The sequence below is a fragment of the Cydia pomonella genome, chromosome 13 (genome assembly GCF_033807575.1).
Source record: "Cydia pomonella isolate Wapato2018A chromosome 13, ilCydPomo1, whole genome shotgun sequence".
In the NCBI taxonomy this organism is placed as follows: Eukaryota; Metazoa; Arthropoda; class Insecta; order Lepidoptera; family Tortricidae; genus Cydia; species Cydia pomonella.
Genome location: NC_084715.1, coordinates 19,777,581 through 19,801,346, shown reverse-complemented (window position 1 = coordinate 19,801,346; position 23,766 = coordinate 19,777,581). Strand labels below are relative to the sequence as shown.

Here is a 23,766-nt window from a genome sequence, read left to right as displayed (position 1 = left end):
AATTTTTTATTGGGATGTTTTCATTTGTTCAAGAATTTCATGAGACAAAAGAAATCCTACTTTGTTGGTTTTTAGGGTTCTGTACCCAAAGGGTAAAACGAGACCCTATTACTAACACTCCGCTGTCCGTTTGTCTGTCACCAGGCTGTATCTCATGAACCGTGATAGCTTGACAGTTGAAATTTTCACAGATGATGTATTTCTGTTGCCGCTATAACAACAAATACTAAAAGTACGGAACCCTCTGTGGGCGAGTCCGAATCGCACTTTTCTGGCTTTTTATGATATATTACATTAATAATATTATAGGAACATTCTTACACAAATTGACCAAGTCCCACGGTAAGCCAAGAAGGCTCGTGTTGTGGGTACTCAGACAACGATATATATAATATACAAATACTTAAATACATAGAATACATCCACGACTCAGGACCTATATCTGGAGGAGGAGAAATATCTGTGCTCATTACACAAATAAATGCCCTTACCGGGATTCAAACCCAGGACCATGGGCTTCATAGGCAGGGTCACTACCAGACCGGTCGTCAAAGTGTGAAAGTTGAAATTCCATTGAATCATTAGTCTACATCGTAATGTATATTGGACGGCATGAGGCCATTATTAAAAAATGTTAATAATTAAAGCGCCGACTGGACGCACGCCGCGTGCGGCGCAGCGGGCGGTGCCTCCCGAAAACAGATTCATTCAAGTCTATACAACAACTACTACTCTATAACCGGACATACGAAAGCAAAGTCAATAATTTTCCATAGATTCAGTTTTTTGGCATATCCCAAATGTTAAAATTATTATGGTTAAAGTAGATTTTAGCATATTGTATTGTAAGGTGTTACCAACACCAAGAGAGGTTGACCATAAAGTCTCCTCAAGGTATTTAGCCCTTTCAACGCCACGCCTATCGTGCGCGGCGCGTCATCGTGAACCTTGTCGGAATGCACGAAGGCTCATATTGGGCTGCAGCCGCACGCGTCTTTGGCGCTAAAAGGGTTAAATATCATTCACCCGTTCGTTCACTACCTTTTACAGTACATATGGGGCTACTTTATAGCACTAGTGCGAGAAGTAGCATATTACGTTACTGTGTCGAACATTTAAAGGGCCATATGTACTGTAAAACGTTGTACGATACATGTGCGAATAGGTAATTCGCAACTCGTGTCGATTTAAAACACTCCCTTCGGTCGTGTTTTAATTTATCGCCACTCGTTTCGAATTTCCTATTTTTCGCACTTGTATCGTAATGTACTATTTTACATTCTCTCCCGTGTCTTACATTTTCGTAAAGCTGTTAAAACTTGAGGTTTTCCTCCAAAGGCTAGTATTTCTCCAAACAAGGCTAGTATTTGGCAAACAAGCATACGGCCTGCCTGATGGTAAGCAGTCTCCGTAGCCTATGTACACCTGCAACTCCAGAGAAGTTACATGCGCGTTGCCGACCCTAACCCCTCCCCCCCTCGTTGAGCTCTGGCAACCTTACTCACCGGCAGGAACACAACACTATGAGTAGGGTCAAGTGTTATTTGGCTGCGGTTTTCTGTAGTCTCACCCAATACAGCGAATTTGACCACTTTTAATTTGTTTCGAAGCTTAGTAGCATCGTTCGCAGACGTTTCTGCTTGATACGAAATTAATTAATGTGTTAAATGTACAAGTCGAGGTTGCTCACTTTTTCTTTTATATTACATATTTAATTTAAATATCATTTAATCCCTGGAGTCCCAGATGTCTAAATTTGTCAGCCAACCTTCAGGATTTGAATCTAGAATTGGACTCATCGTAATTGTTATGGGGCTCAAAGGATTAAATCACATTCACCCATTCGTTCACTACCTTTTTTACCTTCTCTCCCGTGTCGTAGATCTTCATGAAGCTGTAGTCGGACTCCAGGTTTTCCTCCAAAGGCTCGTATTTCTCCTTGTAGTGCTCGATCCGTAGTAGGAAGTCGTTGAGCACGTTGTCTGTGTTCTGGATGTTCGTGTAGTCGGGGCTGCTCACTTTCACTTCCTGGGACAAATATTTTGGTTACTAACATTCTTTAAAAAAATTAGCCGCTTAACCCTTTACCGCACATGCAACCATATATAGCAGTTATAATATTCAACTCTATTGACAGCTATTAAAGTTCAAAATTAAACAAAATATTTTTTATGGCGTGTGTTGAGGGGTTATCTTCAAACTTGGGTAAATCCTACTGTCAAATTTTGGGTTTTTACAAGCTTTTATTTACTTTCACCTGACCGTTGTCTGTTTGTAATCAAATCTTGCAAGTTAAATTTGATCCACTTCCCGGTTTCCGATTGAGCTGAACATTTGCATACATATGTAAGTCGGGTGACAATGCAATATTATGGTACCATCGAGCTGATCTGATGATGGAGACAAGAGGTGGACATAGGAACTCTGTGAAAAAACAACGCAACCTAATTGTGTTTGGGGTTTTTAGAATTTGCTCGATGAGTATTAGTTGCCTGTGGAAAGAAAAGTGGTCAGCGATAAAAGCTTGTACCAAAAATGAAATTTTTGCCAAAAACTTATTAGTGTTAAGAAAAGGTAATAAGTTAGATATTTCCTAAGAGGGTATAGTGGATTTATCCGAGTTTGAAGTTAAGCTACTCAAACATGTAGTGTTGAACTCGTTGTTCAATTTTGACTATCTGTATATTCTGTATCTCTCAAGTTATCTTTATATCTCTGTTTGAAATACGATGTTGAACAACAGTTACCTACATAAAAATAATATCACAACTCGGATCTCTTACTACAGAACTTGACTACGTCTAGTAATGTAACGTTGAAAATATATCTTTTTACTTTTAATAGAAAAAATCTCGAAGGAGATGGCGGCATGACCTTGAAGTCTTTCGGAAAGATTGGCCTAATATTGCCATAGATCCAGATCCGTGAAAGAAAGAAAGGTCTTTGCCCAGCAGTGGAATATAATAGTCTAATAAATAAAATAAGAGTCTAAACAATAGGTACGTTTTAAGTAGGTCTCCTTTATTATTTCGAGGCCATACGTTTACATTAAATTAAATTTAAATAGCCTTATTAAATAGCCTTCCGAAACACATACAAGATTTATACCTATCTAACTCTAAATCAATCAAATCTATCAATATATCTAATCAATTAAAAAAGTTAAACATTATTTCATATCAAATAATTACGACTATATTTTGTAAACATATATTTGCTTTGTTATATAAATTAGTTTAATAAGTCCGAACCCTTGCTGTAATTAAGCCATTCATGACTTTAGCAGTAAGTAGTCATGGAACTCTGCGAATCTTTTTTAAAACTAATTGGAACTTTAATAAATAAAATAAAAAAACATAATCGTAGGATTTGTAGGCATGTTCTCATAACAAATAAATGAATAACACAAAAATTAAAACGCATACAAATGCATTTAGTATGCCTACAGTAAGTAGTGGTTTCAATCGGAAAACTGTTTACATATCCAATTAGTCTTAGAGCACTAATACGTTGCGTGATACGGACTTAAGTACCGTTGACAGAAATAATTTACCGTAAATGAACCTTACAGCTACGAGATAAGGTCGACCATTGGTTAGCAACTAGGTGTTACCAACAGCTGTTTACTTGTTTAGTGCAGATCCATATGTAATGGAGTAAACAAGGTGATCGCAATCAAGGGTGACGTCGCGAATTATCGATACACGTTGCGGAAAATTTCTCATTCAAAGGCCGAGTTTATTATATTTGAGATAGTGCATATCTTCTAGCTGTTTGACCGAAATCTTCTAAGACAGTAACGTTAATAAGATGATAGTTTATTTTCCATAAATGTAATTAATAGTTAGTCAGTAGTGTCAGACAGTGTTGTCACATACAATTTTGCCGAAATGGTAGAATAGGGTGCAAAAATAGGTAGAAATGGGTGGAATTTAAAATGAAAAATAGGTAGATCTACCACTCAATAGAAGTACATTTTTATGATTAAAAATTTTTGAATTATTTATGAGTTTTTAATATTGTGTCGTTAGTACACATGTTCATTAAAGAAATTGAAACATATAAGTTAGGATTTCCATGGTTTCTACTGTTTCTAGGTAATAAACCTGCTTGTATAATCTGTTTCTTTGGCAAGTTTTCATTAAATCAAATCTAAATTCGGTAGAAATTAGGTAATGTTCCGTCACATGTATTGAGAATTGCTTACAATTGTACTATTTTGAAAAATAGGTAGATTTCAGGCCGAGGGAGGTAGATAGGTAGAACGCAGGTAAAATAGGTAGATCTACCAAAAAGTAGGTAGATGTGACAACACTGGTGTCAGACTCAGATCGGATTGTTTGCCGAAACCGATGATTCAGTGGGATTCGATTCGGTTCCTCTAGTATCGGCCGAAACCGAACTTCGTACCGAAATCGATATCGCTACTTATAAGTACACCCCTACGTCAAAATATCATTTGCGCGATGTAGGAATTACATCGACCGGTACAGCGCCATCTGGCGGCCCATTCATGCAACTCACCACATCACCACAATGTACTGCTCGATATTGGGTGGGATGTAAATGAAGATTTAATACCCATCTCGTTCCGCAATTCGGCGAATTACATATATCCTAGTCCTAGGTCGGCACATCGTTGGCGCGATTTAGGAACCGTGTACAGCGCCATCTATTGTACAATTCGTGCAACTTACCATTATATTTTGCTCAATGATGCGGGGGTCGTCACAGATGGACTCCACAAAGAACAATTTGAAGCCCATCTCGTGTACTACGATGTCGCGGATCATGCGCCTGCGCTCCCGCGTTGAATTCGTCGCGTCGAATACCTGAGTGCGTTTCTCATACATTAGAAAACAGGTTATTTTAGAAAACATACTTTGAAATGGTCTCCTTTAATTAGGAAACAAATAGAAAATATATTCGAAAGTCTTATTTTAATACGTTATTCAACGTTGTTTCCTCGCAATTTTTCCATGTTTTCTCGCCGTTTAAACCTTCCCTGGACTTCCACGAATAATTCAATACCAAAATTCGCCAAATCGGTCCAGTATTTCGGAAGTTATGCGATCACATATACATTTTGACGATTTATTTTATTATATATGTATATATTTGTAAAACTATTTTAATTCGTGCTATTTAAAGTAGAAAATCCCCGCCGGGCCACAACGCAAGCCCGTAAGGAGCTTAAGGGATTGCATATACTTTTGAAAATGACGGGTGGCCGAGCGGTTTTAGGCATCTGTCGCGAATGCAGAGGACGCTGGTTCGATTCCAACTTTGGGCACTGGAGGCCTTGGTCAGACATCTATGTCAGTTTCTGGTCTCGTTTTTATTGCTAACTCAAAATTACATGCCTGATGTTTTAATAATATACGATACCCGTTGTACTGAGGCTAAACTTGAATGCTTTAAATCTCGCTTCTACAGGGACCTCCCCCCTTTGACCAGCCACTCGCAAACATCCTTCAAGCGCGCACTACTGTCTAGGGTACGGAAGGTGGAGATAAGGAACGAAATCTCCATGTACCAAAAAGTGTCATCAAAAAACTTTAAATAGGTGGCGCTACAATACCTAGAGCTACTTGAACAAAATAATCAAATCATAGACAGCGCAATTCACTCCGTCAATAACGCCTAGGTTCTTAACTACTCTAGCGCTACTCTGGAGAGATTTGGAACTATTAGTTATAGCTGACAGCTGGACACTTTTGCAACAGTTTTACCATAAGAGATGCCACTCCTCTTAATTCCACACTCCATAGTCTAGGGATTGGCTACTGCCAAAGGTTTTTATAGATTGCGCTAGCATCAAGGCCATAAAAGTATCAAAAAAAAAACAAGAATTTGAAACTATTCCAAGGATTGACAGGTAAAACCTATGCTGGCGATATCTGTAAAATACTTAGACCGGTCAACCCCATTGCCTTTATTGTCTAATCGCCATGGCCTTATTATCCACATCAGACTCTAAACTTACCGCGACCTCTCCCCCTTTGACCAACCACTCTTCAGCGCATCGACCGCGCCCTGTTGCCTAATTGCCATAGCTGTTTTATCTAATTACCGTGATGGTCTTGTTGTCTAATCGCCATGGCCTTATTATCCGCATCAGACTCTAAACTTACCGCGACCTCTCCCCCTTTGACCAGCCACTCGCAGACATCTTTCAGAGCGTCTAGCGCGCATTGCTGTCTAATCGCCATGGCTTCCTTATTGTCTGCTCTGAAGAATTCATGTGATGTGTATGCGCTTGTGGCATGTCGCCGGTATTCGCCTAGGTTAAATACTGGAAAATAAAGGTTTATTTTAGTTATAAATCTGACTTATCGTCTTATTCTCCTAAGGACCATCATACAAGAATATTGTCAATTGAGTTTCAAATTAATTGTGTAGGAGATGTGGTTGAATTTTTTGTCATGAAATCGAATGAAACAAAAAGATGCAACTCTGATCCAATTCAAAATGATTCAAACTAGATTTAATTATCAAGCACTATTTTTTGCTAGGACCGGGGCTAAAGATTCAGTTAGATCAGTGGTGGACAAACTTGCTCATGGGGGGCCAAAAATCCGAGCAGCCGGAACTGCAGAATAAATACATTTTGATTTGAAACCGTTGTCGCGGGACCGGCAGCAGGCCGGATGAAACCCTTGCGCGGGTCGGACCTGGCCCGCGGGCCGTACTTTGCCCACCACTTTTTAGACATAAACTGATTTATTATTAAAATCTGTTCCAAATCTTTAAAAATATAAAGTACTGACCCCTTGTATTGATTCCTATCCAGTTGAGATATCGGGAGAGTTTCTTGGAGATGTAGGTCTTCCCCCGCGCCGGGAGCCCCACCATGGCAATCACATGGGGAATGTTCACATAGTTCGCCCTTTCACCTGGAAAGAGAAAATAAAAGACTTGAATAAAAATAGTTGGCCAACATATTTAAGACCGGGGACAAGTGAGAGTCGGACTCGCCCACCGAGGGTTTAGTACTTTTTAATATTTGTTGTTATAGCGGCAATAGAAATACATCATCTGTGAAAATTTCAACTGCCTAGCTATCATGGTTCATGAGTTACAGCCTGGTGACAGGCGGACCGACAGCAGTCTTAGTATTAGGGTCCCGTTTTACCCTGTGGGTACGGAACCCTAAAAATTGTATTATAGTTTATAAAAACCCTAGCAGAAAAGATGTTTTGTTTTTAGATTGCAGCACTGGGAATTATATTCGAACAAGCGTAAAGCAGTACTGTTCCTTAAGGGGATTCTTGGCTCCATTCAGTTAAGAATTGCTCCGAGCAATTATTATGGTTGGCACAAATTGAGGTCCCTTTGCATGTACGATAATGACTTGTATTTTGGCAACCCTAAATAACGGAATACCATACATAAGAAAGGGACAGCATGATTCGACCCTGAATTGCTGTCAAACTTCGGTTTTATAGGAAGTTTATTTTCTGTATGGTAGTACTAATTCTGGGGTGGTACTTTGACTAAAGGTCTGTGAAAGATTATCCTTGAACATTTTTGATGATGCTGTGGCTGAATTTTAGAAAACTTCTCTTAGATATCCCTACATAAAGCTACTCCTCATAGTTTAAGTCTCCCCAAACTAAAATCGTGGCTCCACCACTGATGGTGAACATTAGAATGTATTATAGGACATTATTACAAAAAAAATATTATAGGACATAGGAGGGTGACAATACTCGACTGAAGCTTTAACAAATTGCCGTTATCCAATAATATTGTACTGATTTTTTACCCTATTAATAAATAAATAAATAAAATATTATAGGACATTATTACACAAATTGACAAGTCCCACAGTAAGCTCAATAAGGCTTGTGTTGAGGGTACTTGACAACAATATATACAATATATAAATATTTAGTACCTGGGCGACCCGGTTATAACTATTTATTGTAATATGGTGGTCTATAGGTGATAATCTTTACTACATTTTTTTACTAAACTTGTCTAAAACAATAAAAATTAAAAAATTATATATAAACTTGAACATATAAAAAAAAAAAAAGTTAGTGTGGCCGGCAACACGAAATTAGCGACCATATTCTGCGTCGAAAGAAAAACGCATGAAAACTCGAAAACACGCGTTTTCCCAAACATAAGACTAATCTAGATAGATTGTATACCCCCAAAAACCCCTTTATACCAAATTTCAGCGAAATCGTTAGAGCCGTTTCCGAGATCACAGAAATTTATATACATATAATTATATATATATATATACAAGAATTGCTCGTTTAAAGGTATAAGATAAATACTTAAATACATAGAAAACACCCATGACTCAGGAACAAATATCCATGCTCATCACACGAATATATGCCCATACCAGGATTTGAACCCGGGACCATCAGCTTCGTAGGCAGGGTCACTACCCACTAGGCCAAACCGGTTGTCAATGTAACTAGGTAACTATCCAATATTATGCCCAAAATTCAGCATAACAAGATTCAACCATGAAATCATAACAATAATCTCCAAATTCAACCTGACACCCTCCAAGACCTCATTAGCAGAGAAAGTACATTGACCTCATTTTGCAAATTATCCAGGACCATAATCAACAGTCTAAAAAAGTTCAACAACACATAAAAAACAACTCATCAACACCACCCATCTTCACATCGTAACATTCATTACCACCATCACTTTTCATAACAACATACCTTCACCCCAGTGTCACATAATTCATAAGAGTTATAAAACATCCCACAGACCTTACGGATCCATCCGCCCGTAAACTTCGCGGGGACTGAACCCAAAATTTTAAACGCATAATAAATAAAATAAAAAACTATCTAATTAGAAATGTTTCTAACAAGAACAAGGCTAATTTTGATATAAAATGTTACGTTCTTTATTGATATGCGATAATAACTTGCTCATTTATAACCCTCAATGCAAGAAGACAGCTTATTATTTTCATCAATATCTTTAAACTATACAATTTCGACATTTGCATGCTAAATTACATTTTAAGCCATTTAGAACCAAATAACAAATCTAAATATATCCACTGGGGCCGTAAAGGTTATCAACTCATAAGTGTTCCAACTAGCCAGGATAATGTTATATATCTCTTTCCAATTTTGCGAGGACAACCAAAGCTGTACGAACCGTCTCCAAAGAACTGCTTATTAAGATATTTCCAGCCTTCTGCGCGGTTATCTTCTGAATCCATTTTGCGTGACCTATTAATTTATCACTTATTGTTATTTAATACACAATTATTAATTCAATAAATTTAAATTAAACCCGTGTCGACGACTACAATCCGGCCTATAAAATTAAAATCGCGAATCTGATCTCGCTGTCATGTACACTGACGTCACTGACATATCCATTTTTTTATCTATGTATAACTACAATAGTTACGTTTTACGCAAACAATATTGGCCTGGTTTGTAATATTTTGGAATTTTACTCAACTGTTACAATTGTTACACTGAGACAAGTATAAATAAAAATATAAAAGGTAAAAAAAAATATTTTGTTACTAAAAATGGCACTTAGAAAAAATATTTTAATTAAAAAAAATTCGTGTCATGAATCGAATATTGGTAATACGTTTAACGGAACGGTATCCCAGATTTCGCTGTCACATCATTGATTTGACACTGCAGGCCATTCAATTTTGAAGCTTAAAGTCTAGGTAGTTGAATAAAATATAAAAAAAGGTTTTTATATCGATATCCGTTGCATTTCAATTTTATACCCGTTTCTATACCCTCTAGATTTTAAAGCTAGTAACTACACAGAAAAAAATATCTAAATTAATTTCTTATCACTAGGAGAGCGAGTGGGTCGAGTGCGTCAGATCTTATCAGTCGCCACTTGACTGTTCATATTAACTGGGGGCTTCTCAGATAACCCCACCTTGATGATAATTCACAAACTAACTACAAGCTGGCCACTCATAATAATTATGCAGTTACTCGTATGTAGAGTCCTCAACCTAGCGTCGTTATATGTATATGATATGATGATATGGCTCTTGCACGTGGGGCATTCTCCTGGCTCCATTCTTATTTTTTCTTAATACATACACCTCCTTGTTGCTTCAGTCAGCCATGAAGGTATATATCAGTCAGCTAACAGTCAGAAATAATATTTATGGAAGGTAGAGGCAAGGAACAAAATCTCCATATACCAAAAAGTGTCCGACAAAAAACCATAAATAGGTGGCGCTATAATACTTGAGAAAAAAATCTAATAGACAACGTGCGCAGTGGCGGAAAGCGCCGAAATTTTGAAACGTAATAAATATAAGAGCCTCGGTAGAGAGTACCATTTTGTACCATTTGGCGTTGAAACTCTAGGTCCATGGGGTCCCAGCGCGCACAAGTTTTATAGTACAAGGTAGATACGTGACCTCTTCATATTGACATTTGTCACTGTCAACTTCGTGCCACAAGATCTACCTTTTTTTTATTAAAAACTGATCGGCGATTGGCTCTAGTCACACCTGATGGAAAGTGAAGACGGAGATGGAGGTCACCGGTTCAGTAGTAACCTATGCACTGTTGCTTTAAAAAGACCGAGGTCATATTTATCAGGGAATACAGATGGCGGGAGCGCATTCTATTCCTTAGCCGTCCGAACCAGAAAAGAACAGGCAAACCGTTTCGTGAAAACAAATGGAACGTTTACCACGAACGGGTGCATTCGTTGATGAAAAGGGGAAGGTGGGATCAGGTCGTGTAGTTCCTGTGCGCACTCCCCGAAATGTATCCGATAGAACACTGATAGGCTACCTAACCGATGGCGTTTAGTAGAGCTACTTCAATATCTTCAATACAAAGCGTGCAATCGTCTAAATATGAAGCGCTATTATACATTCCCTACATCGCGCTTACGGAGTTCCGAATGTCTGTTTCAGTATATACAACTCCGAATCAACCCTCATTGGACTTAGGTTTCCATCAGGCATAACACCCGCCTGGAGAGAGTTAAGTATTATCTGCTGTCTAAATTGCGCTATCGGAATTTTCCTAGTCTTTCGTTACGTACTCGTGCTTGAATATATAGTATAGTTATGGTATACCTATACTACCTAGTGAATGTGCAATGTCAAGGGAGCCATGCGTAGTAAAATTAGCACATCCACTCACTTTCATTCACGCCTTGGCACGGCGTCAGTCAACAAACAACATGCGATGCTGGATCAGAATCTCAAAATCATTGTGAACTAATCTCCACTATATTTTGACCTTGAGATTAGTAATACTTATGTGTAATGAAAGCCCAGACATATGCTGGTTTTCTGTGACACATCGCTCGGTTCGTGAAGAAGTCAACATCTTAAACGTTACATTTGAATTAGGAATGATCGAGCCCATTTTGGCAAAGATTCTTCTTTTCGTGTTGATGTACCTTTTTTTTTATACGATGGAAGCCCAATAGGCAGCGGTGTTGACAGCCCTGGCTGTCGTGTCCCTCAGATCCAGCTCCGAGCAGTGATGCGGGCATGTGGGGCACGCCAGTAGATGTGCCATGGTTTGCGTTGCTGTGTCGCAGGTACATTGAGTCGAGGAGCTACGGAGCAATCCCCATTTGGCCATATTTTGCTTACAGCGACCAACTTGGGACCTGAGCCTGTTTAAGGACTTCCAAATTGGCCAAGGTTCTTTATGGCCAGGCCGTAGTTGTGTTGGCGGCAAAGATTGTAAATATTAGTCCGGAGACGAGTGAATAATTTTTACTATTTTTAGTATTCTTCTTGCTTGCACTTTTGCAAGAGCGGTAGTTAGTTGCTAGGATGAGAAAGAAATATAAATAAGCTAAGCTAAATTGGCCAGCGACAGAGGTTCAGATGACTCTTATTGGTTTATCAATGGACGCTTTTATACCTACTTTATTGTGTCACGAGTGTCACGACACAACACAAGGAGGAACCAAAATGTATGAGATGTTTTTTTCTATCACTGTTTGGGAGGCGTGCGCGGAGCCGAAGCCAACACGTAGACGCACTTTTGACACTTTAATGAAATGTAAGGGGTATACCGAGCGGATGCTGCCCTTGCCCGTGTCATGGGACGCACACAGAGGCAGCATCCCCGAATAAGGCCTATTCAGAGTTGGAATCTAAAATGAACTAGCTTATTGGGTGAAAGCGATGGACTAAGCACTGGCTTATGGGATAAAAAACCGGGCGCCTGCCTAATAAAATGGTAAGCAACTTTATTTCCGGCAAACGCGTCACAAGATGGGCCCCCACAAAAACTACTTCGAGGATGGCTCAAGGGCAACACCGGCTCAAGGGTGTCGAGAGGTGTGTGCCGCTTTCTACCCAGTGGCTGTAAACAGCCACTGTGCCAACTCGCATATTTACTTTAAGTATTATTATTATAACGTATTTATTACGGTAAACGGTTTCCACTCCTTAGCAGTTCACAATTAGAATAAAAGGCGAATGAAATCACGTGGCACCATTTATTCAAAAAACCATTAACGATAAGATGCTACAGACTGTTTGTTTTTTTACCCAATCGGGTAAACATTATGCATGCTCGTAGTTCGTGCCAATCAAAAATATTAATAATTAGAATTCGTAAACTGGTTTTTACCGCGTGTTTATCTTGATAAAGATTGCTATGGAAGGAAATACATGTCTAGTTTATAAGTTTCTTTTAATACAAGCTTATGTGTATTTCATTCTTTTTGTTCTCCGTATAATAAAACTAATAAATAAATCAACGCTGACTGACAGTTTCCTTTTTTATTTGTCTTGCCTGACTTACGAACCCGATCGAGCCCTTTTTGGCATAGACTGGGAATGCGAATACTGTAAAATGTATTAACCATAATTAATAGAGTGCAGAAGCAGTTACGTAATTAAATAACGTATTTAATGAAGCATGATCGTCTAAGAGTCATAATCGGCGCCATTTTCAGACGGACTTTGGCTCGCTTGGCCCGCATAATCAGCTTATTATAAATCTATCTTCTTCCTGCTCTTATTCTACGTTATGTGGGGTCGGCACAACATGTTTGTCTCTATCTTTCGTCACTTCAGCACTCCTTATTTTCTCGTATAATTTTTGACATCCATCCATCGTTTCTGGGTCTACCATTCGCTCTCAGTCCATCAACATTCATCCCTAAAATTTTTTGCTTAAATGGCATTCATCCCTCCTGATTACATGTCCATGGCACGCTAACCTACTACTCTTTATCTTCTCCGTTACCATTGCTACTTTCAAAGTTCCCCTTATTATTATACTCATTCCTAATCCGATCCTTTCTCGACTCTCCACACATCCATTTCTTTCATCCGTCACTTTCGTCGCCCAGCATTCTGATAAATAAATTACAATACGTCTCACAATCGTCCTTTAGATTTACGTCCTGATGATTTTAAGTCTATATGTAAGTAACTGAAAAAAAAAAACGCAAGTTCGATGATAAAACGGGGCAGGATATCCAAGTTTCTGTTTTATAATGACTGACCCTTGGCCTTGGCTCTGGGATAAATGACCCTTTAAGAAAAGAGTGTTGGTATTTTTCATCAGACTGACAATGCAATGCTGTATGGACATCCATTATCAGCGTCTCTTCTAGCTCGCTAAAGCGATACCTAAACGAAATATTTTTCGGACTAGTATCACGTAATGGAGGAATTTTTTGCGATTGTTTATGTGAAAACGAACAATTCAACTCGATAATAATACTCCTACCTACTTGTTTACATCATTGACAACGGCTCTACTTAGCGTAATTGTTTGCCGATAGAGCGGTTCAGGCATTACCATTATTAATGTTTCATTTGAAGTAATCACAAACAATAGTACTTTTACAATATTAACTTTAAGGTAATGTAGTATCTTTAGTGCGTGTGTTTTAATTAGAAAGAGATTATATTTAAAACCAAAAACACACTTAAAGATAATGTGTTTTGTATGGTATAATATAAAGGAATCAGATAAAGGAAAGGAAGGAGTGCTTCTTCACGTATACCTAACTGTAGGAAGGTACCTCTAGCGTTCGAAAAGTTTTAATTTTACGTATTACACTCCACGAGTTGCGAATTGCCTAAGTATTCGCGCACAGGTATCGTCCAACATTTTACAGTACATATGGCCCTTTAAATTTTCGACATAGTTAAGTACTTAATGTGCTAATTATCACACTAGTGCGGTAAAGTAGCACCATATGTATACTGTAAAAAATATCACGATACAACTCGTTATTTGGGCTCTTAATACCTACCCGGAACGGGAAGCGATTTAGAATAAGTATGGTCCTTGGAGCCAGATTTTGTATGTGTAATACGTAGCACAACACCTAACTTAAGGCGCAGGGTAGGGAAAGGCATTCTCCATACAAACCTTGTGCAAGTTTTATTCGTTAGTTTTGACACTATAGCATTTAATTTCATTTTTTGCGTGTATATATTGGATATACGCAGAACATGATGTAGATTTTTTTCTTTACTAATAAAAAAAAACAATATATATATAAATACATCAAGCCCTATCTAACAGAAAAATAAGCATATTTACCAAAAATAATTACTGTAGCGCAAACACAAACGAAGAAAAACGCGCACAAAGTTAGTATGGAAAGAGCTTGCCCTACCCTTCGCCTTAAATGAGAGTTTTATGTCAGATTGAACTTTTTAGGGTTCCGTAGCCAAATGGCATAAAACGGAACCCTTATAGTTTCGCCATGTCCGTCTGTCTGTCTGTCTGTCTGTCTGTCTGTCTGTCTGTCTGTCTGTCTGTCTGTCTGTCTGCCTGTCCGAGGCTTTGCTCCGTGGTCGTTAGTGCTAGAAAGCTGAAATTTGGCATGGATATATAAATCAATAAAGCCGACAAAGTCGTACAATAAAATCTAAAAATTTTTTTTTTTTAGGGTACCTCCCCTACACGTAAAGTGGGGGTGAATTTTTTTTTTCGCTTCAACCCTAGAGTGTGGGGTATCGTTGGAAAGGTCTTTCAAAACTAATAGGGGTTTTCAAGAAACATTTTTTGATAAAGTGAATATATTCGGAGATAATCGCTCCGGAAGAAAAAAAAAAATGTGTCCCCCCCCCTCTAACTTTTGAACCATAGGTCCAAAAAATATGAAAAAAATCGTGGAAGTAGAGCTTAAGAAAGACATTAAATGAAAACTATAGCGGACATGATCAGTTTAGCTGTTTTTGAGTTATCGCAAAAAGTTTTCCCTTCATAGTAAAAAGACTTACTTTAATTAGGTACTGATTATGCAAAGGGTGTAGCAGGATAGCCTAGGAAAAATTGCCCCCAGCGATTTTGGGCCGAAACTGTAATCAAACGATGCCTTTTGGGGAGGTTATACTCTGCACAAAGTTTCATCCCTCTGTTACCCCCTGGGGGTGAAAAACACCCGATTAACCCCAAAACTGTTTTAATTATTTTTTCCTAAACTATGAAAGTGACGAATTTCAAATTTTGTACAAATATTGATAAGACTAAAAGCTGTGTGCTAAAAAAATATTAACCCCCTAACCATTTAAATTCTTGTAAAAAAAACAAAAATAAAAAAAGAATCACCCTGTATATCAAGTTTGGCTCATGGTACACACACCATTTTTTTTTTCAAAAATGAACCAGTTTATATTCTACATTATACAAAAGTTTCATGGACCTACTCCAGAAGGAACATTGCGAAATTAATATGTATTGGCTCTTTGGTGCGTACTATTCATTGAACTCCCACTAAGAGCCTTGCATTATTAATAAACAATGGCTTGCGATCGGACCGCTGCTCGTGCCCGATTTGAAAAAGGTGGGGATAAAGAAGTATGAATCAAACTCATTTGTATTTATAAAAACATTTTTAGGGTTCCGTAGTCAACTAGGAACCCTTATAGTTTCGCCATGTCCGTCTGTCTGTCTGTCTGTCCGAGGCTTTGCTCCGTGGTCGTTAGTGCTAGACAGCTGAAATTCGGCATGGATATATAAATCAATAAAGCCGACAAAGTCGTACAATAAAATCTAAATTTTTTTTTTAGGGTACCTCCCCTACACGTAAAGTGGGGGTGAATTTTTTTTTTTGCTTCATTCCTACATTGTGGGGTATCGTTGGAAAGGTATTTCAAAACTAATAGGGGTCTTCAACAAACATTTTTTGATAAAGTAAATATATTCGGACATAATCGCTCCGAAAGAAAACATATAAGTGTCCCCCCCTCTAACTTTTGAACCATAGGTCCAAAAAATATGAAAAAAATCGTGGAAGTAGAGCTTAAGAAAGACATTAAATGAAAACTATAGCGGACATGATCAATTTAGCTGTTTTTGAGTTATCGCAAAAAGTTTCCCCTTCATAGTAAAAAGACTTACTTTAATTAGTTAGGTACTGATTATGCAAATTTGCCTATTTGTTTAACTCGCGTGAAAGGTACCGTTTCATCCCTTGGTTAACAATTTACTATACTTTAAGCTCCAGTTTAGCTTATTGTGACGGAAGAGTAACTACGGAACCCTACACTGAGCGTGGCCCGACATGCTCTTGGCCGGTTTTTTTAAATTATTTTGGTTTCGAGACCGAGACGTTGCGTATTAAGCATGAATCGAGTATAATGATTAGTGGCTACGAAATAGTACGTTTATTTTAATTTCGCGATGTTCCTTCTGAAGTAGGTCCATGAAACTTTTGTATAATGTAGAATATAAACTGGTTCATTTTTGAAAAAAAAATGGTGTGTGTACCATGAGCCAAACTTGATATACAGGATGATTCTTTTTTTATTTTTGTTTTTTTTTACAAGAATTTAAATGGTTAGGGGGTTCATATTTTTTTTGCACATAGCTTTTAGTCTTATTAATATTTGTACAAAATTTGAAATTCGTCACTTTCATAGTTTAGGAAAAAATAATTAAAGCAGTTTTGGGGTTAATCGGGTGTTTTTCACCCCCAGGGGGTAACAGAGGGATGAAAACTTTGTGCAGAGTATAACCTCCCCAAAAGGCATCGTTTGATTACAGTTTCGGCCCAAAATCGCTGGGGGCAATTTTTCCTAGGCTATCCCGCTACACCCTTTGCCTATTTGTTTAACTCGGGTGAAAGGTACCGTTTCATCCCTTGGTTAACAATTTATTATACTTTAAGCTCCAGTTTAGCTTATTGTGACGGAAGAGTACCTACGGAACCCTACACTGAGCGTGGCCCGACATGCTCTTGGCCGGTTTTATTTAATATTATTATTGGTTAATTTTCTATTTCGATTAATTATAAATCTTGATACGAATAACTAAAATTCTAAAGTACCTATATACTAACTGTGATACAGAAAAAACTAGGTCAGCAATTTAATTAATTAACATAATTATATCAGGTGTAGCGTTAGAATTTAATGTAAGTGGAAGGGTCGTAAAATATAAGTGCATTTGTTCAGGTCATGGTTGTGCCCAACAATAATTGCCAATGCAAAGAGCTCAAGGCGTGACTATGGTCGATGTTAGAACTACACACCTAAACAGAATCTCGAGCTAATTATTCCCACGTAGCACGCCACCGTCCTAATGAACTATTCTTACTTAAGTGGTTTCATAAATACGAGTAGATATTAGATAGCAATAAATATTCTTTATTGCTCCACATGTAAAATTACAATGAAAATTTGGAAGCAAATTACTTATAACTATATAGGTATAGTTGAACTTTTCCAAGCTGACCGTTTTGGACTATAAGTACTCACAGTACTAAACGGTCAGCTAAAACAATCTCAACTGTACGAATAGGCGGCCTTATTGCTATAAACAAATAAGTAAGGAAACGCTCCGAAAAGCCCCTCAAAATATGACGTACGAAGACACAGATAATCTACTAATAGTTGTAAAATAATTTTAAGCAATATGTTTGGGTTTACAATAGGATAAGTAGGATAATTATTCGATTAATGTATTATAGTATTAAGTTGCTAAATTGTATTACGTACTTTGTAAGTGAAAATTAATTTACGTGAACAATGTTTGCCATAAATCTCGCCTGAAACACAGGGAATCCTAGATCAGGCACATGTAAACAATCACTATTTTTAAGTCTGTGTTTTATATGAAAGTAACCATGAAATATGTGTTTTGAAATAAATTGTTTGTGTTTAAATCTCTTCCAGACAACCTTAGGGTTGCGGGAAATGAAGAACTCGTATCAAAAGTCAACACACAAGTCATATCATATCAGGTAGTGTAAGGAGCTAAAAATAGAGAACATGCAATGAATTAAATAGAACACGTAGAATAAAACTCTCACAATAATAATTCAATTCAATTTATAACCATCACCGATACGTGTAAACTCACTAATGTATTACCTACCTACCGTAAGAACACGTGTATTTATAAAGGATATATTTGAGTTTATTGAAATTGCTATTTGAATTGATAATCTGATTCTAAACCTTATCACAAGTCTTATAAGTTTTATTGTCGTCAATCAAAACTCAAAAGCGTTATTGTCGCTATAGATATACATTGTAAATGTTCTAATCACGTTTGTTGTCAAAAGGGCTCCAATTCCAAAACAGGTTCAGATGACAGGAGCCACGTGTAACTCACAATGGGCCAGTGAATTAACGAGAATAAGCGAACAATAGAGAGTCGTTAATAATATAACTGACTGTGACGTTGGTGTAACTGGTAAATAATTTTTTTCTAAAAAAATAATCCGTCTAAGCTGTCTTTTCGTAAATTTGGGACAAAAACCATACTCTGTCGCTGTAAACAGGCGGGATAAATACATTTTAGAAGAGGTCTCTTCTGTAGACATTTTGACAATACAATAAAATAAAATTAAAGTTGACGACCCGGGTACATACAGAGGTTGATTGGAAATGGACGTACCTATTCCTTGCAGGGACCGGCCCGGTATCCCCTTCAAGGGTTTTTGGAGGGGTATTTCGTAAGGCTTTGCTTACCAAAGCCGTTGCTAACTAAAACCCTACTTTCATTTGGGTTTGTAAGCGCTTCATAACACGGGTAAACTGATACCCGATCCTAAGCGCTAACCTCTTGAAGGGGTATCGATTATAAATTACTTATAATGCTTATGCCATTTACAACTTTGTTTTCGCAAAAATAGACTAAAATATTGCATATTGATGTTTAAAGTGAAGGACTGGGTATCTTGCGCGTTGACAGCACAGGTGTCATTTTTTTTTTATAATTACGGTATTTCTGAAAGGGAACCCCCTTTCTAGAGCTAAGTCAAATGAACGGATAAGCAATTCAAAGGGAAAGTCAATCGTTGGGGCTACATTTGATAAACGATTAAGCCATTTAAAGGCTTTTTTTTCTGGGAAGGGGTGGACGGGTCTCTGATTCCTTGAAAGGGTTTATTCTATACATTAATTACCCTGATTTAAGGCCAGTACAATTTTGGAAAATTATGGCATGATTTTTTATGACGTAACAAAGTGTGGTGCTTTAAGAATATATATTGTATGCTATTCATCAAGATTTGAATTTAATATTTTCATAGTAATTTGGCCTTTATGGCGAATGGCGACATAAATTTCCACGCTGTCACTGCAAAGTTTGTAAGCGATGGACAAATTTTTTATTTGTTTTAGTTAATTTACTAACACAAAGCATATACATACTTCTGATGCTGTTTTCTCTCTGTATTGTTTTTATTGAAGTGTACAATAAAGAGTATTTGTATTGTATACAAAGCCCCCTAATGCTTAACTGCCACTGTAAACGCACTTACTCTTAATAATTTTTCATAACATTAAATATTTACGGAGGCAGTTTCTTTTATCCACCCCCTTGGGTGAAGGCGTACAATAGCAGTATAAGCACTCTAATATTACAGAATCAGAGATAATACAGAGCATCCATGAATGCATCATTAGCGGAAGCAGACACCCACATAGTCTCCTCTTACTAATGCAATCTATTGTTTCGGTACGTAATGACTATGCCAATTTGCCATTTTGCAGTGGAAAGTGGATATAACCGCTTTTTAGTGCATTGGACTTGCTCTAAATTATTCAATGATTTGATAAGTGGTTGTTTCGTTTCGACTAGATTTTATTATGGTTCATTTTGTGAATTAGCCGAATTAAGGATGATCCACTCTAGGACGGTTTTGGTCTGAGCCATTCGACCTTGACACTTCGTTTTCTGAAGAAAGCATTGTTTATATTGTTATTGTAAATAAATTTAGTATACCGAAATAAATCATTGTAGAGCCGTGTTAGGTCTTCACGGAGGACAGATAAAGGGTTTGGTTGGAAGCGCCACCATAAATATGTTAAGTTCTTATAAAATACGACGCTTATAGTGCCACTATCACATTTTATCGCTGCAGAGTAAGCTTAAATGCATTCTAGGCAGCGAAGATATTTAACAAGCTATACTACTGCAATTTGTCGGACATGTGTTAAGAATAGCGAGCTATTGACGACGCGACGCCGCCGCCATCGCCATGTGTATAATGGGAGTTTTTTCTCAACCGTTTCTTGGCAGAGTCGTCCGGGTGTCAAGAATAATTTCACTCAATTCTAGCATCTGTTATCGACGAGAGTTCTTTTGTATATTGTTGACATCTAGGCACAGCCAAGGAAGTTAATTCCGTATCAACTTCGTTGAAATTTTGTTAGATATTCGCAAAGACAGTAAGTTCGAAATTTCAAAGCAACTTCGTGCTCTAGCTATCTCTTATAGTGACAATTTGCTGTACGATTTAAACCTTAGGTGGGATGGAAATTAAATTCCTGGACTTTTGTTTCTATATCGGTTATGTATTGGTATATGTTTATGGTCTTACTGCAATGAGGCATTTAGTTTTTTTTTATAACTAGTGTAATACCTAGTATGTTTTGGATAGAAATGCAATGCATGGGTCGTAAGTAGCTATTTGTTAGGCGTCACGCGTCATATTATTTCGCGTCAACTTATTGATTTTTTAGTGTTTTCGCACTAGCTTTAACAAGAACGTAGTGTAAATTTATTCGATAGCGTGACGTGACGTACGCGTTTCCGTTAAGTCTCATTTTGTATGGGATTTAGACCCTTCGGCCGCGTACGCAACCAGAGCTTCGTAACCAGATGCGATCGAAAACTATTTCTGCCTTGTACGAAACCGGTTGCGATCAAAAACTAATTTCGTCTTACCCGTAACCAGTTACGATCGAACACTTCTCGTTCTTATACGAAACCAATGTCTGGGCCATCTAGCTATAGGTTTTTTTTTCAAATATTTTGTCATGATACTCATGATAATTTCTTATCCTGAATGTCAGTGCTCCACGTCTCTTAAGCTAGTGTCTTTTAAGGAACAAGGTTACATTGTATTTGCCAACAAAGTATTTGAATATTATCAACTGGTACAATTTTTGTGTTCTGATTTTTGACTAGATATATAACGTGTACAGTACTTATACTGTATAGCAAGGTGTATAAATATAATCTTAGCTGACTTTATCTACTGTCGAATGGTTTCGTATAACAAAGAAAAGTGTTCGATCGTAACTGATAACTAGTAAGACGGAATTAGTTTTTGATCGCAACCGGTTTCGTACAAGGCAGAAATAGTTTTCGATCGCATCTGGTTACGAAGCTCTGGTTGCGTACGCGGCCGAAGGGGATTTAGAAACAGCGCGCCAAGCGGGACGTTTTGGAAACTCAAAATCCCATACAAAATGAGACTTAACGCAAACGCATACGTCACGTTTCCCTATAGAATACATTTACACTAGGGTTAAGGAATAATATGGAGTGGAGGATGGGATTACACTGAACCTACCGCTCAGGGCCAAATGCCAGTGCTTTGCTTTAGCTTTAGCTTACGACTCTAAATACTTACATAAAACATGTAGGACACGGAAGCTTACCGTGCTAATAAAGGAATAATAATAAATCAAAATAATAATGAATAATCTACTAAAGGAATTGACACAAACAATTTATTTTTAGTTTATTTACAAAGCACGAGGGAATCACGCATACGTGAGATTATATGTACAATAATATACATAATAAACTCAAACTTTATGGAGGTCGATAAACTAAAGATAGTAAACAATGTCTTATCGTAGACAGAGACTAGTTCATAATACAGAGAGGTTAGTGTCCAATTGTCCATTGTGCTGTTTCGATTTTTTTAGTAGGTATATGGTTATTTGACCTTTGCTTAACAACGTAATGATATCTTATTTATTAAAACTCTAGAGTCCGTCTAAGCACGTTTTAAACGTCATAAGTTCATAGAAGTTTGGCGTTTATGATTATGATAACACTTCCACACTTTGTGCTATCAAACTCCGTACAGAATATAGATGTAGCTTAGACGGACTCTAGTTGCCAATGATTTTAAATGATTTATTACCGCCGGTGAGCTAACAAAAATTCATTTTTCTACTGGTCGACTGTAATGGTTGAATTAAGATTTCGTATAGCAAACTATAATTGCGTACTTTTCATGTATGAGCTCCCAACTCAACTATAGAATTTCTTTCGATACGCTGTAGTCAACTATAAAAAAAACTTACCAGTCACGTGCCGCCGCCCATAAAACGAGGCGGGCGGTGGCTCGCGCGTTTATGTCTTTTTGTCTACTTAGATATTTACTAATTTTCTTTACTTATTTAGGTTTTATACTAAATAAATAAATATATTTTGATGACTAGTAGAAAAAGTACTGTATACAATAGTGATATAATCAAGCTTTCAATCTCGTACCTTACTTAGGCAACTCAGCAAGCTTCGTTGCCTTAACACGGTACTCGACTGAAAAGCTTTCTATTATATCATGATTGCATAAAATACTAATAGCGCACACCATAACGAAGTTGTGAACTTTCAGACCCAAATTGTCTTTAATATTTGACATCTATTCTATTAACTGTCGAATAGCTAATACTGCCATCACAATCTTGCATGTGACCAGTGCTCTGGGCTTTCCTTACATGGTAACGCCATCTAGTTAGCCTTCTCAAATAGTTTAGGTGTAGGTTTTACGATAACTGGCCGTCTGTATTCTTTTCTTGTCGCTTTCATAAAACATCATTCGTGCACTATTACAGGCTCAGATAATTATTAAAAAATGGTTGTATTATGTTGACTCCGTCTATTATCTATGAGGTAAGGACTTTGACAGTAGTTAATCTAAGGAATTAATTCGTGAAGTATTGCGGAAGTAGGTCGCTTTTATTTGCGTTATCTTTAATATAAGCAAGACGGAAAGTTTGTTAGAGTCAGACCAAGATAAATAGGCAGCGAATTTGATAGCCCAGCCAGACGTTATGTAAACGTCATAATTTGATAGCCCAGCCAGACGTTATGTAAACGTCATAATTTGATAGCCCAGCCAGACGTTATGTAAACGTCATAATTTCATAGAAGTTTGACGTTTAAAATAACACTTGCACTGCCTGGGCTGTCAAAATCGGTCTTACTCTACTCGCAACCTTTCCGTCCGTCCTACATCTTTCCTCAGGATGCATATCCCCTCACTGACCCCATCCCACACATAGTACGAGTAAGTATTGTTTAGTAATAATACAAGAAAAAAAAAACCTATAAAACTTAAAATCTAAATCTAAAAATAAATAAAACTAATCTTAAAGTACCTAACGAAATAATTACTACTATTAGTTTGTAGTTATTTATTACCAAAATCATATACAATAGCGTCGGTCATCGACATTCGTTTAAATGCGTGATTGCGTGTACTAGCATATGTAGGATAATATTCGCGAATTTTTATGTCATTCGTGCTTTTCCAAGTTGTAACAGTTTTTTGACGCATACTAGGCTTGAG

The 23,766-nt window shown here is 37.4% G+C and overlaps 1 protein-coding gene across 5 annotated transcripts in view; it reads right to left on the bottom strand.

Annotated features, from left to right (window-relative positions):
- Positions 1 to 23,766, bottom strand: part of LOC133524598 (6-phosphofructo-2-kinase/fructose-2,6-bisphosphatase) — a 57,133-nt gene that overhangs the window by 16,514 nt on the left and 16,853 nt on the right. For 2 of the 5 annotated variants that reach the window (XM_061860708.1, XM_061860706.1), the window contains exons 2-5: positions 6,771 to 6,896; positions 6,135 to 6,295; positions 4,698 to 4,832; positions 1,855 to 2,028 (exon numbers count right to left, since the gene is read on the bottom strand). In XM_061860708.1, coding sequence (XP_061716692.1) covers positions 1,855 to 2,028; positions 4,698 to 4,832; positions 6,135 to 6,295; positions 6,771 to 6,896 — 596 coding nt within the window. Of the gene's footprint in view, positions 1 to 1,854; positions 2,029 to 4,697; positions 4,833 to 6,134; positions 6,296 to 6,770; positions 6,897 to 9,150; positions 9,302 to 23,766 lie in introns of those variants that run through there. The other 3 variants (XM_061860709.1, XM_061860710.1, XM_061860707.1) reach the window with 3 other exon arrangements.